This window comes from Gavialis gangeticus, unplaced genomic scaffold (genome assembly GCF_001723915.1).
Source record: "Gavialis gangeticus isolate Ggan-Ray unplaced genomic scaffold, GavGan_comp1, whole genome shotgun sequence".
Classification (NCBI taxonomy): domain Eukaryota; kingdom Metazoa; phylum Chordata; order Crocodylia; family Gavialidae; genus Gavialis; species Gavialis gangeticus.
The window spans coordinates 84,095,600-84,111,244 of NW_017728992.1; the positions used below are offsets into that span (position 1 = coordinate 84,095,600).

Below are 15,645 nucleotides of genomic sequence, written 5' to 3' on the forward strand. Positions count from 1 at the left end.
AATGTAATACTTTAAATTTTTATTCATTCATTTATAAGATATTAAGCCTCACAGAAAACTATTAACTATCACCATAACTGTTAAAAATGGACCATTCTTTATTAATCTATTTTTCATTATTAATTATTTGTTATTATTGATTTTTTCATTATTATTTCTGTGTTTTTTGTAGGATAATTATTCTCATGTGAAACGTGATCCACAGTTTTCCTTGAAGCCACTTTGTCAAGGTCACATAATAGTGAAAAATAAAGAGCTATTAAATCTCTTTCCTTACTCTCAAGCATCAATTTTGTTGCCTGCTTATTCCATATTCACCTTATACACACAACCTCTTCCAGAGAGAATGAGAAAGTACCCACAAGAGTACAATGATATAGTAGCAAAAATCTCACTGTCATATAGAGTCTCAAGGGTCCCAACAAGAACTGACTCAAAAGGACATGAGCACTCACATCTTTACATTAGTCTATTTTGTATGTGTTAAGAGAAGGAATTCTTAACCTCATAAATGTCATGAATCTTACCACGTCGTTGGATGTACAATATATATTGGATGTACAGAGAAAAAGGAGACCTTTTTTTCATCCGTGAGGATGTTTCCTGTATGTCACAGTTAAGCATTGCTAGAAATTGAAGGGAAAAAAATCAACCAAAAATATGGACAGGTATCCAGGTTTCCCCTTATAAAAATTGTAACAATGTCAACAAAAGGCATTTTTTTCCTTTGGGAAATTGCATACTTTCTATTAAGTTTATCATCTGGTTTCTTTAGTCCTACTCCAGGGAATAACTTTTTTCTTGTGGGAGTTATTCATTCTTACAATTTATTAGTTTAGGCCAAGAACTTTGGAATCCTGAAAGATTTTTCTCCGAAGGATGACACTGTTTTTTTTTCCCCCTCTGGTAGAATTTTACCCCTACAGCACTTGATAAAATGCTTCTTCCTTTCTTCTTTGGATCATTTTTGAACCAATAAAAGCATCAAGGCAAAACTTTGTATGTTTCATATCTTTTTGCTACACTACAATTTTTCTCTGTTTTACTCCCAAATCACCGTCTCCTCTCCACACCAGAAAGCAACAGATTGTGATACTCTTGAATAGTACCTAACAGATTGGGTTGTCCTACTAAACTCACACTGATTATTTATGGTTTCAGGATTACTTATGGTATCAGAATCTGTCCCTAAATAAACACTTCTTATACAGTAAGAATGAACATTTTCTGGATTTTAGAAATCATCAAACTCCTACTTTTCCAGTTGTATTTCACTGTAGTTTTTACATCATTAAAGTATAAGCCTCTTGTAACATCATATTTAATTTACACACAGATATTAATCTTTAGAAATGACCTCTGGGAGCAAGGGTATTGTCTGTAACAGTAAGGGTATGTGTTGAAAGCAACTGAATTATACCATTAAAAATATCCTAGTAAAATGCTTGCAGTACCATAAAAGATGAGGATTATGCTTGGTTGGTTGTAGTATGTGGAAAGGTGACTCCTAAAAGAGGAAAGGGAATAAAAAGTGAGTACAAAAAGGAAAGTGTGTCCAAACTATTAATCCTTCTTCCTGTCACTACCAGAGGGCATATTAGCAGACACCCTTTCCTGTCTTTCACCGTGGATGAACTTCTGGCCCTTTGGAGTTTTGCCATTGCCTTCAATAGGAACAGGATTTCACCTTCTATCTTTTACGTGCTGTAATAAATACATCTTTTCCCTAGAGTTTCATCTGTGAATTTTTCAGGTGGTAATAGTAGTTTTTCTTTTTTCGTCTCATAGCCTTTTTTTGGCGGGGGTAACATTAAGGATATAAAAGGACATTAAAATTCAGGCTCACCATACTTGTTAGACTTGAATGCTGTAATGTGGCCCAAATGTCTGGTTTGATATCACACTTATCCCTAATTGATGAGTAGTTAGTCCCAATGAAAGGAAAAGCTATCAGTGTGTTGGGGGGTACTGAGGCAAAGCAGTAATTAAAGGACTGCCATAAATGTCAATGCACATAGGACATATCGCGCTTGTGCTAGTCCTGTTTAATTTTACATCTTTACTCCTCTCTTTCTGTGCATCAAGTGCATGTGATAAATTATAATGAAGGAACCATGTTACAAGTAATGAACCTCAAAAAGGTTCTGAAGTTTGGTTTTGCTAAATACCTATAAGTTATTAGTAAAACTGGTAGAAATGACACTGTTCCAAAAATAAAAATAGGTTTAGCGCATGATATGAAGGGTGATTTTAATGGATTCTAAAAGTAACTGCAGTGAACATACATTTAAAAAGGTGATCTTCACTGCAGACTGCCACTACTTTATGTATAGTTCCTTCTCCCTAACTCCTCAAATTAGAGAGGGGCTAAACATAAAGTAGTAACAGTCTTCAGTGCTACAAGAATTTTGTTTCTGAAAGGGGAACATTACTTTATAATTACGGCACCAAGCTAAAATTGAGATGTTCTAGGTATAGCTAACTGTTCATTCGTTGATCCAAAAAATCAGCCAAAATTATTGATTTGTCAAAACTAAACTTTCCACATATAAATTTAAAAACACTTTTTCAAGAAGTTTTCTCAGATCCAGGATAGAATCAAAGTAATGGTGGAATTTTGCATCTCATGCAAAACTAAGGAAGTGATATTCCCACTGTACTCCACACTGGTGAGACTGCAGCTGGAGTACTGCATCCAGTTCCGGACACCACACTTCAACAAGGATATAGAAAAACTTGAGAGGGTCCAAAGAAGAGTCACACATAGTATCAGGGACTTGCAAGACAAGCAATACGAGGAGAGGGTGAGGGACTTAGATCTCTTCAGCCTAAAGAAGAGAAAGCTGAGAGGGGACTTACCTCTACACCAGGGGAGTACATCGAAAACTCCGTGAACAGCTGTTCACCAGGGCACCCCTGGGGAAGACCAGTACCAATGGGCACAAACTTCTGGAAGGCTGCTTCAGGCTCAATTCCAGGAAAAAACTCCTTCATAGTCAAAGTATCCAGACTGTGGAATAAACTCCCTCTAGTGATGGTGCAGTCACCTACCCTGGAAATCTTCAAAAGGAGACTGGACAATCACCTCGCTGGGGTCACTTGACCCCAGTTGTCTTTTCCTGCCTCGTGCAGGTGAACTGGACCAATGATCTACAAGGTCCTTTCCAGCCCTTAACAATTTATGAATCTATGAAACTATGAAATTAATAGAGCAAGAAAGAGAGAGCAAAAGGGAATTCCTCACTAGTATATTCAGTAGCCTATTGTTTAGGATGCTTTCCTGAAAGGGAGGAGAGCCAAATTCAAATCTCTGCTATGCCTAGTTATGGCTTAAATCTGGATCTCCCGTTTTCTAAGAAATTGACCTGGAAACACTGGGACATTGAGTATTTTAAGGTTAGATGTTTGATGTTTTTTTCATTAAAATTTTCTAATGGTCTCAGTTTCTTCTGATACAGAATGAGATGAAAAAACACCCCAAATCTCTTGTCTTTCCCAGTGGAATAGTTGGTTTGGAGCCAGCCCTAGTTTTGGGTCTTCTTCATGGTTCTGTCATAGGGCTAATGCATGCCATTGTCTGAGGTCCCTGCCACACATTACGTATATTATGCAATTAACTGGTTAATTGTTCAATAAATTTAGACGGGCCTCATGTGCAAAGTAATTAACATGCCAAAAAATGTTCATCCAGCTATTAAAAAAGCCAGCCAGCTACAAAGTTAGTGCTTGAAAATATGTAACCACTTTATAGCTGGTTTCTATCCAGCTTTAATTTGAACATGTGGCAAGGCCTCAGACAACGTCACACATTGGCTGTCACTTAACTACTTTATGCTTCTCTTCCCCTTATGCAAAATGGGGTTGATAATTATCTCCCTCATAGGATATTTTAAAGATAAGTCTACTAATGAATATGAGGCACTCTGATACTATGATGGTTAGACCAAGGGAAGACTTTTGCTTTCTCCAGTAGAAGACAGCTAGGGTTAGGATTAGTTCTTCTCTTTCCCTGATGCTTAAGGTTACAACTGTGCAAGACTGTTTAAGTGGTTACTATGGTGCTGTGGAAAAGTGATGGGGTTTGAACCAAATCCCAGGCAGGTTGGTTGCTTTTTTTTTTCTGGAGATTTCCTTGTAACTATATTTGAGAGGATGGTGAGGGAATCAGAATTCTGTATCAGAGGGACTTCATTTTGTTGGTGGGTGAAGTGAACTGATCAGGGTCGTCTTTTGTATCTACATTTCAATGCCTTGTGTAGGGATAAGTTATCTGAGCTACCATTAGTTTATCTGTAATTTCATGAAGTTTAGTGCAGCCTAATTCCCCAGCCCAGAAGTGGGTACTATTCTGATTTCAGCAGAGATATGCTCTTAATTTCAGATTGCAGTATATAATAGCAGTAACAGCAAATGGACCATAAATTTTATGGAAACAGTTCTTGGGAGATTTTCAATACTCATAATTTGGTGGTGGTGGTGGGGGAAATATAATAGATATGCTAGACTTTGCTCTCAGAGTCAGTCTTAGCATTTTGGGTGGGCCTGAAAATAATTAGCTACCTTATATACACTATAATTTTTCTTTGCTGTCACACCCTTAGGCATAGAGATAGCCTAAGGATTTGGGGTAAGATTAGAAAGTTTATAGCTTATACCTTAAATGAGTTGTTTTATATAAAAGGTATGTGAAAAGATGGAATGGTTAAATGTACATTAAATTTCAGGAAAATTGTTGTCCCTGATGGATCTGAGGAAAAGAAAGGTAACAGTCACAATGATGCATAACGTCTTCTTTTCCGTTAGATTGAAAAATGTTATCAATATTTTTTTTTCATGTCAGAGCATGTTCCACTATTTGAAAGATGACATTGACAATCATGATGACTATCATACCATTCTTTTAGTGTTCTTTTCTGTTTATGAATTTACCTTGTATCATCACTACTGGTTATTAGACCTCTTGGGTCAAATACAATATGTTAATCAAAGTGACAAGAAAATTTCACCTGACTGAGTTAGTTTGTTCTGTTCTTTCTTGTAATTTCCATGGTACCCATGTGCAGCTTTCTGCTGCTGGAAAAATGTAACATTTCAATGACCTTCTGTACAAGCAAAAAATTAGGCAAACATTTTTTTATGTAACAATTTGTCCTAGTAGTTTGGCAGTAATAATATGGTCTAAAGGTTCACAGACTTTATATACCACCTTCAAGGTATTTTCACCTTGTAGGAAATGATTCTGTAATACGCCAAAGCATAATATAAACTATGACATTCATATGTAGACATCTTGTTTTACTACATGAACTGTATTAGCAGACTTGTCTCAGACAATTAATTCAGGCATTATGGGCTGTTTTGGGTACAGCATATTTCTATGTTGTGCACTGTCACTTGTAGCTCAGAAGTTAGCCATTCTTTAGAGCTTTATAGTGAACACTTTTGCACTTGTATTAGATGCCAGGAGGACAGAGCGGCCAATCTCAATGTGATATGATATATCGAATATCAAGAAGTTTTGTGGTGCCATGGTCAGGGTTCAGGATTGGGACTTAGCAAGTAACTGGGCGTAATGACATTTGCTTTCTTTATAAAGTACTTAAAAACCAACTGCTGAAAGTGCTTTATCTGTTTTTTTCCCTATTTTCAGTATCTGTAGGCATGTCTAAATGATAGGCTAAAAGCACAGTAAACTAATTCTACTGCACGTTAGTGCATCACATCAAAAACCATGCTAATGTGCTAATGCTCAGTAGAATTAGTCTACTGCGCATTAGCATCACTTAAAAGACGTGTGCTGATGCTACTGCACAGTAGCGCCAATTACCACACATTTAGTACCTGTTATTACAGCTACTAAACTTAATGCACTGTAATTAATGATGTGCCCAGTGAGTATGTGAATACGATGCTGTTTAGCATGCCTCAGACCTGTATTATTTTGCAGCTTTTTATACTGAAAGTTGCATTCAATAAAAACAACAACCAAAAAATTCCAAACCCACAACCAAAAAAAAAAAAAACCCCTACCCCAAAAGCCAGCCAGGTGTTTAGCAATTGGAGCTAATGCTGAATTAAATGGTAGATTTAGCGTAAACAGTCTTTCATTTGATATATTAGCTTGTTAATGTTCTTACAAGTCTAAAAAAAAGTGTGGTTTGTTGGGTAGTTGTTTTTCATGACTGCCATATCACAATGTATTACTTCACTTTGTGTCCTCCTATGGTAATACCTTGGAAAAATCGGCTGTTGCTATTTTTTATTTTACAGCAAATTTTCAAAAACTCTTAAGGAAAAAGGATAAGATATATCTGGATACTGATAAGAGTAGAGGGATAGAAAATCAATGTGCAAGTCATTCAGAAGAGAAATGTAGACACAAAGGAAAATCTCCCCTAAAAAGATTCAGTGAAAAAGAACAGGTGCAGCAGAAGAAATATTTTTTTTCTTCCTTAATTATCTCTTTTTTCTCACCTTATGCCATGACTACAGTGGTCCTTCCAACAGGATCATTTTAAGATGAATTGAGTATAACTTTGAATCTATTAATTGTGTCAAAATACTAACTTTACTTTTTTTATTATATATATATAGGGTTAGATTGCCCAGGAAGTTATTAAAACAATGGCACAATTTGCATCAGAGGAATTTTACATCCTCTCCCAAATAACACACTTCCTGTCATGCTAGATGTGCATGGCAGGAGGTGCAATGTTTGGGATGGGGCGTAACATTCATCTAATCCAAATCATGTCACTGCAAAGCTGCCTCCAGCCCAACCCTGCAGGTCAAGCAGGGAGTGGCTCTGCCTGAGAACCAGGGCTAACCCCAGCAGATTCTGGACCGGAGGCTGCCTGAAGATGACAATCAGTTGTGTGTTGGACCCCTTCTGGCTAACCCTAGGTCCTGTTCAAGTGGATCCCCAGGCAGGTCTAAGAATAAGCAAAGCAATAAGCTGATTGCCAGACATTTCTCAGACAACCCTGGTTCGGGTTTGAGTTTTTGGGACAGCCCAACTGCATGTCCTAAGAACTTCCAAAATCTAAGGATCAGGGAGCCTTTCCCCTGTCCTGTAGTCCTCATGCCACAGGATGTTTAAAAATTGCATGGTCAGCCCATCGCTGCCAACCCTGCATTTTAAAGTGTCTTGGCCTTCAGCTCAATTGGGACTTCAGCAAAATACACGAAAGGCTGCTGGACTCAGAGGTTGCTATGTTACCCGCTGGGGGGCCCCTTGCTTTGTCCCCCACTCCCGCTGGAGAATACTGAAACCCACTCCCCTACAATCTATTTTCAGCTTGAGACCAAGGTTTTACAGGTTCTGCTGTCAATTTCTGTCCCCATGCTGATGCTGACAGAGGTGCTAGACATTCAATGTATAACAGTGTACAAGTGAGACACAAAGATGTGTCACATATGTTGTGGAAATCTCTGTGGTTGGTCTGCCAATTTATGGCACTGTAAATTGGCTGAACATTTAGTATTGCTACAAGTGAATCACACCATGTAGTGTAATATGTACCAGGGGCATTTACAGCTGTTTTATAATAGTTTAACTCCATTTATTTCAGCTGATACACACAACCATAGCAGAGTGAAAAGTCTGGCATGTAATCTTCGTGTGTTAGTTTTATCCAGAGTTTGTTAGGTGTGTTGTTGCATTCTCAGTGTGTTGCTTTAGCAACATTGTAAAGACATCATAAAATCTCAGTTGGGAAAGATGCTATTATTTGATAAGAAAAGAAAGCAAGTGTTAAAATTTCATACAGCTGTCACAGGATTAGAGTCTTGTAACCATGAAGGTTCAGGAGATATACAAGAACCAAAGGTATGTTTTTTTTGTTTAGTTATTTATTTTTGGCATGGTTGTAAAGGACCAACTGTATAGTTGAGGAAATGTTAGACAAGCTTTAGGGTACAAAGGCCATGTCTACACATGCTTTGACATGCGCCTAAACTTAATACACATTTGCCTAATAGACATTAAGGCGATTTAGGTGCAAGTCTACACATGTACATGCTAAGGCGCATTAACACGCTGTGCAGGCCAACTTGGGACTAAGGTTAGTCTCAAGTCAGTCGACATACACAGCATTAATGTGCTTTAGCTATTCATGCCAAAATTTGATACTTGCTTTAGCAGGTATAAAATTTAGGTGCAAATAGCCTAAAATCACCATTTTAAAGTGCATTAAGAGCATGCACTTGTAGACCCATACCCTTAATGTGCCTTAAAAATGGCTAAAACCCCTTAAATCGGTATGTGTAGACATACCCAAAGTGCCCTTTTTCAAAAGATAATAGGCAGTTTTAATGTTGTTTTGCCCAATGGTTACTTGAATTCATAAAAAAAGAGTCAAGTATGTCAGAAGCAGGGGCAAAACTTGTGAGGTAAAATCATTTAAAAATAATTCATTGCATATTGTTCCTTGTCTTTCTGGCATTGAAAAAAAGCAATGATGTTTTACACTATTTAGTCAGAAGCCTAATCTTGAATAAAGCTAGAATACCAGAATAAAATAACTCTAAAATAAACTATTTTAATCTAATAGGTAAATTGTGAATCAACAAATCATAATGTAGCCTTGAGAAGTCTTTTTTTTAAATTTTGCATTATATTTATCATGTATAACAAACATCTCTCATAAAAAATGAGGGATTTCCCTCCCTCCTTCCCTCCTTTTTACCAATTTTATACCCAGCCAAAAAGCCAATAATAGTCGAGTTTCTGAATCACCTTCAAATGTGTAGTAGAAAATGGATACATGCAAAAAAATGGAATAAATATCTATCGTACAGCAAACAAGAGCAAAGCCAACATATATTTCATAAGAGAAGGGTATAATTGTTTTAAAATATAAAATGGGAAAAGCAAGGCAGTTGTGATGTTTACTTAAATTGAAATCACCTTTGAGTGATATGTGCTAAAATCAGCACTTTTGCCATCATAATCCAAATGCATGAATTATGTTATCTTCCTGCAAACAACACAAGATTATTATAAAACTGTTCTTTCAGCACTTTGCTGACTTAGTACCTACTTAACTGCTGCTGCACTTCTGGCTTTTATTGAACTACATACACTTGATCCTTTTTTCCCACTTTTTTATTGAAAATCTTACATATATGACTAAAAGTCATGGGCAATATCTTTCAGTTCCATTACAAAATTGGTCATATATATATATATATATATTTATATATATATATTTATATATTTAATACAATTAGAAGAAAATCTACTAAATCATGAAATAATGACTGTCTACCAAAATATAACCCAAATTAAAGAACTGTGTTGCAAATTATTACATTTTTTGGATGAAACTGAAGGCCACTTTCACATAGGTAATTGATAATGCTGGGTTGCAAGACTTACAAAGCCTTAAAGGATATTTACCCCCATCCTTGTATAATCCATATGTTAGAAATTATACAAGGATCCCCTTTTCAGAAAGAAGCACTTTCAGAGTAAGCAGCATCCCCTACGGAGTGCCTACGATCTGCAGACACATGCCCAGTCCTGCAAACAATTGTGCATTCCTGTGAATTGCCCTACTAACATCAAGTCACAGAAAATTAAACCACACTGAAAAGTTTGCAGGATCAGATTCTTATCTAGGAAGTCACCTACAAATTCTCTTAAAAAAAAAATCTGAAAGAATACTAAAAGAAAACAGTTTTTACTTGCCTTATTATCTAATAATAAATCATGAAAGATGACATATAAATATTGTCAGAATCATAAAAAGTTGTCTTATTCTAAGAAATCCTACTTCAAAATCATACAGTATTTTAACTGACAGCAATTGTCCTATTTTGGCACGCCTGAACCAGTGTAGAAATTTTGTATTGTGAAGTGAACTCCTTTGGAGAAAATACTTGTGTGCATCAGGATCTAAAGATGGATTCTGGAGTTAATAATATTACATTACTTAGCATATGAAAGAAATTTAAAATAGCCTTTTACTGTGATTCATCAGCAGCAAAAGAGAAGGGGGAAAAGCAGGGTCTTTAAAGTCTCCGGAGCATATAGGACATGTCACCTTGAAAATTAAATCTTGCATAAAGACACTCCCAACCCCTCTGTAGTGTTCTTTCAAAAATGTGATGTACAAATACTTTATTCATATGTCTCAGACTTTGTAATGGCTCAGAAGAATGACGGTGTCCTTGTAGCTGTGCTCCTTTCTGCGAGATGAACGGTGGGCTCGATTGCTTTACTGTAATTTCTCCATTTCCATGCTTCATTTCCTTCATGTATCTGAGACTGGAGAAAAATCAGCATGTTCTCACGAGCCTAATGCCATGAGGCAGTAAAATGGACCTGAATTTAGTGGAGGCAGGAGCTCCAAAATAAATATAACACTATATGTCAAATAAAGGGGGGGGAAAAGATAAATTCTCCTGTACAAATCAGAAGAGATAATAAAAAGCAACAAATAGACAGCAACTTTTTTCTGTACCTACACAGGCAGCACAAAGCTATTTTCAGCTTTAAGAATCTCTTCCATATCCATCTTTCTTGTTTTATGTAGTTTATAATTTATGTTGACATGGTGATGATAAATGTGACAGGTTTTTTAGCATGAATTTATCTTTTTTTTCATTTTGAATGGATTGCCAAATATTCACAGAGAGTTCTAGTTAAATAGCTCCATTAACCAGTACCAATTAACTAATTTTGCTGGTTATGGGGTTTTTGTTTGTTTGTTTTGTTTTGGGTTTTTTTTCAATTTGATCCAGCAAGCTGCATGCAACACTGTAAATAAAATTTGCCAAACACTTGTGTATTAGTAAAATACAGTGTACTATAACACTGTTAGGAACGGCATATTGCATTTATTTGCTTCCTCTTTCCCTTATCTCTTATTAGAGACTGCATTCTCAACATAACAGTACTGTGAAGGCATCTACAGGGTATCATTGGCTCATTGAGGTCACAGTGCACCACTTATTCTTAGAAGTTAGTTGCCTCTGTGGGTATATGTATGTTGCTATCTGTTCAAACATGGCTGAGCATCTCATTTTATCAAAAATGCCACCAAATATTCAGAATCTGTGTGGTCAGTGCAGTCCCTAGGACAAGTCTAATGAAGATATGCTTCACCAAGGCAGAAAAACCTAAAAGGTTAAAAATGGAGAAATATTTACAACTTTCCTTAGTTCAGATGTTTCAGTTCTTGGGTTTTGTTTGTTGTTTTTGTTTTCTTCAGTGCATTTTTCATAGAAAGTCTCCAGGGCTATGAGTACAAGCTCTCTGGTCCAGTCCCATACATATCTGCAAGCCGTTTAAAACGAGGCCCCCAGTCACTGAGGTAATCGTAATTCTGATCAGAGTTTGAACTGATGGAATCTAAAGAGCTGAGGGACTCGGCCACTGAGCCGTTTCCCTCAAATGCATATGTCTGCAAGGAATCATATGGTGGAGCACAGGGATCCACATCAGCCTCTTTTAGTCTTTCCCAAATAAATTCTCTAAAAATGACATTATCTGGGATACTTTTAAAAGTTGGTCTGCTCAAGAACTGAATCTCAGGAGTTACATCCCTTCTGGTCTTGGTGTCTCGGATGATGTTAAGATTTCTCAGGGCAGCCATGTCAAATGCCTCTGTGTCTTCTTCTCCACCACCTTCATCATCATACCTGACTATGTTTTCTCTGATATCTCTCTCCTCATCAAAAATGAGTGGCTCTTTTTTCCGTCGTCGCATGGTAACAATCAGCAAGACAAGCACTAGAACACAAAAGAAGAAAATGTTAGCAATGCTGATGTTTGAACTTATCCTCCACTCAGATCCTTCCCAGTGGTGGCATTTAAATCATAAGCATCCTTTCCTTACCTAGCAAACAACAGGCAATTCATTCAGTTAGATTTCAAATCACTATCAGGCCCTAAAATGCCTTCTAAACCAAGGGCTTCCAGACATTAAAGAATCTATTTCCAAAGCCATTCTGAATTAATGTCTTCATCTTTAATTCTATATCCTACACTATTGGCTAAACATAAATTTAAGGGCCATTTCTGGCTGAATATTAAAATCCCACAGTCATGAAATAAAAAAGGACCTTTTCCTGAACCCTTAATTGCTCAAGCAGTAAAAGCACATTCAAAAAGCGACTGCATAGTGTTTAACAGCCCTAGCTTGGAAAGTGACTGAATTAAAACATACGGCCATAGGTTTTCTGATGAAATACCTGTTCCTTGATTGGGGAACTCTGAGTTGTTAAGTAGTGTCTAACATAAGATTGTCTTAGTTCATGGTTTAAAAGCATCTCTATTTTAGGCTGCACTTTGCTTTAATGTGCAAAGTATGGTACTTGGTGTCTGTAAATTATGTGTGATGAGAATAGTGAAGGCTGGAGTTTATTGGTTAAACCAGTGCTAAGGAAGGTAATGATTAAAAAAATTCTGACATTTAAGGTTTCTCCCTTCAGCCTTAAAGCAAATATTAATTTGTAGAAACTTAACCAAAGAACAAGGAGGAAATTCACTCAAGGTTCAGTTAGCATATTGGTAGAAAAAAAGTATTATTCATAAACAAATTATGGAGGTGCTTTCATGAATTTTAATCATCTATATCGCGGCCACAACAGTATGAGGCATCCCTTTCCCCCAGCCTCAAAATGATTATTTAATTCAACATTGAAGTGTCTGAACAACTTTCACTGGATTAATGGGAAGTACATATGCTCTCAGCAAAGAATGCATGCCAGGTTGTAAATATCACAGTATATTCAAAGGTAAACCTGCTCTTGCACATTTAACTATTTGCACTGCACTTTAATTTTAGTCTCTTAATTTTAGCTTCTTGATTGTATGACAGCATGTTTTCTGGGTTACATTATTTTCCCATAGCACTCACCACATTTACTCACTGTAAAGAAGGGGTGTACAGGGCACCAGCCCAGGTGCTAAGTCTTGGTTGTACTGGGGGGGAACAAAATACCAGTAGTGCTGCTGGCCAGGTCACCAACAGCACAGAGACTGATGCTGCCCCTTGTGTGGCTGCTGCCCAGGACACTCAAGTACCCAAATACACCTCCCCTTCTACCATCATGGGAGGATAAACACAGCATTCTCCTAGGATGGTAGGAAAAAAAGGTTGGAAGGGACCTCGCAAGGTCATCTAGTCCAGCCCTCTTTTCAAGGCAGGTTCATTCCTAATGAGTGATATTAGTGCTCTGAATAATGTTGGCTTATTTTCATATGTGAGTCTTTTCAGGGAGGTATTTTCTATGAAGACATCAGTCTATAAAGTCATCACTGACCATAGTTTAAGGCTAGGGACAGACATTATACATAAACCATTTTAATTGATCAAAAACTAGTCTAAACCTGTAACAGAACAGATGTTCAGTGCCATGTTCAGTTTGAAAATGACTGAAACTGGTTTGACATAAACCTGGTTGAATGTAGTATCAAATTTAACTGATTTGGGTTAAACCAGTTTATTCAATGTCAGTCCCAGACCCCTTGCTGGTTTAAGATAAACTAGACTCCCCCAGCATGCTCTCTGGGCTGGGTGGGGTTCTCTGCTCCACAGCAGGGACGGCCCCTCCCTTCTGCTTCCTGGCTGGAGCTCTGGCAGAGACTGCAGGCACAGTCTGCCTGGCTTCTCCCTGCTCCACACCCCACCCCTCTCTGCTCGCTGGTGAAGTAGTTGACTTATATGTTGCAGTGTGGAAGTATTAGTTTGGGATACTTAACCACCTCAAAAATAAAGATGTTAACCTTTAAAAAGGCTTTTGATTTAATATCAGGCCTTTATATTCAAATAAGATAGGTTGTGTTAAAAATTTCAGAACAGTAACCAAGAACAATTAAAATCCTAGAGACAACAGCTGCATTTCATTCTTAATAGATTTCCTTATTAAAAATTATATTTTAAATGTAAGACAAATTATGTTGCTGTCAGTGATAAATACATGATTCAATTTAAGATCACTGTTGACAGAAACATGTAGTTTGTTCATCTTCTTTTTAGCATTTTTTAACGTCACTGTCATATTTTTTATTGCCATGTACCAAACAGCTAATCATTTCCTTTACTCAAGTGTAAATGTGTTTTCACACTGCTGTCATGCTTAGCAGACTTCGTTTTGAGAGTTAAATACCTGCTAATAAGTGAAAAATATGAAACATTAGTAGATAGGTCTGCCTGGACATACAATAAAAATCAAGATACAATAAATGTTTTATGTGGTATGCCTTGTATATCCCACTCTTGCTTCAAGCCAAGAAAAATATGAAGTCTTTCTAAAGGTTAAACACTTTAGCATTTAGATGGCTTTATGAGATTATTAATTTCTAACTACTCCAACAGCTCTGAACAATAATTTTTAACTTCTAAATGAACAATGTTTTAGCTGCAATGAAGGAACTTTGGAGATGATTACAAGCCCAAACTAAATTTCTAATCCCAGAACTACTGGCTTTAAATGTAGTCTTTTCCCCATTATGCCTTTTTTTCCTTTACCATGCTAATAACAGAAGGAGGTATCAAAGCAATTATTAGTTGCTTGGCTGAATGTGTAAAGAAAATAATTTTATGGATTTTGTAGTGGAAATAAAAGGTACATTAGACCCGTTTGCTATACTATTTATACTATCTACCATACGGACAAGAACATAAATGGCAAGATCATGTTAATTGTATTTAATAGTCAAAATTAATTATTAAAAAAAAACCTTACAATGAATAACCAGAACAACAGATGTGTATATTGTGCTGATTTACAAAAATCAGTAGAAATTACTAAAAAAATTGATTTAGTTAAATCAGTATAATGCCCCAAAAGAAGCATTAGTTATATACAGATATAAAAGTGTTTAACAGCAGCCTATTTGTTTAGGTACATTTAAAAGCCTGCAACCATAATAGGAGTTTGGAAATTTATCTCTATCAGTTGCTAAACTGACATAGTTAAAGTAGCAAAATTGTGTGTAGAGTAGACCAGCTTCAACTACAGTCTTTTTAATGTTTTTTTTATGACATCGTAATCCATTTTATAATGTGCTTTAGTTGGGAAGTTTTCTTTTACCTTCATAGAATATCATCCAGTACAAGCACAGATTAAATCATTTGCATCTCTGACTGTTATGCTTAAAAGTCCATGTTGTTCTAAGACAAACTAACTTTTAAGTTCTGCATCATTGTAAAGATGTCATAATAACCCTTAAAAACCTTGAGGGGGGTGCTACAAATAGCATATAAAAAAACTCATGCAGCTAAAACCCACAAATTATCACTGCTATACATTACTCTCCTAAACATGCTATCTAATATAAGTAAGAACAGGTTGCAAATTAATAGGTGATTGGTCTATGCCTCAGGTGCCTTAAAAGTCACAAATCTAAAGGCTTCAACCATCCAAGATGTACACCAGTAGCCCATTTATTCAGAGTCTATCATAGCTATTGCAATCAAATGATATTTTATGATTAAGGCAGACTGAGACTATGAAATCTGGGTGCTGTTCCCAGCTCTTCATGTAAAAATGAGATTTTTTTTTTCTTTAATTGTCCAAAATGACTCCAGACTTTGAATGCTCAGCTTGAATGATCCTAACAGGACCTGGCTTTCAAAGGACATGTTAGCATCAGTACCATCTGAAAATAATCACACTTGAAATATCTTAATT

At 36.5% G+C, this 15,645-nt stretch overlaps 1 protein-coding gene across 2 annotated transcripts in view; it reads right to left on the reverse strand.

Annotated features, from left to right (window-relative positions):
• Positions 1-8,604: 8,604 nt before the first annotated feature.
• The window catches only part of LOC109302866 (cadherin-7), a 152,019-nt gene continuing 144,978 nt past the window's right edge, over positions 8,605-15,645 (reverse strand). The window contains exons 12-13 of one of the 2 annotated variants that reach the window (XM_019524782.1): positions 11,647-11,737; positions 8,605-10,264 (exon numbers count right to left, since the gene is read on the reverse strand). In XM_019524782.1, coding sequence (XP_019380327.1) covers positions 10,015-10,264; positions 11,647-11,737 — 341 coding nt within the window. In that variant the 3' untranslated portion in view covers positions 8,605-10,014. Of the gene's footprint in view, positions 10,265-10,736; positions 11,738-15,645 lie in introns of those variants that run through there. The other variant, XM_019524773.1, reaches the window with a different exon arrangement.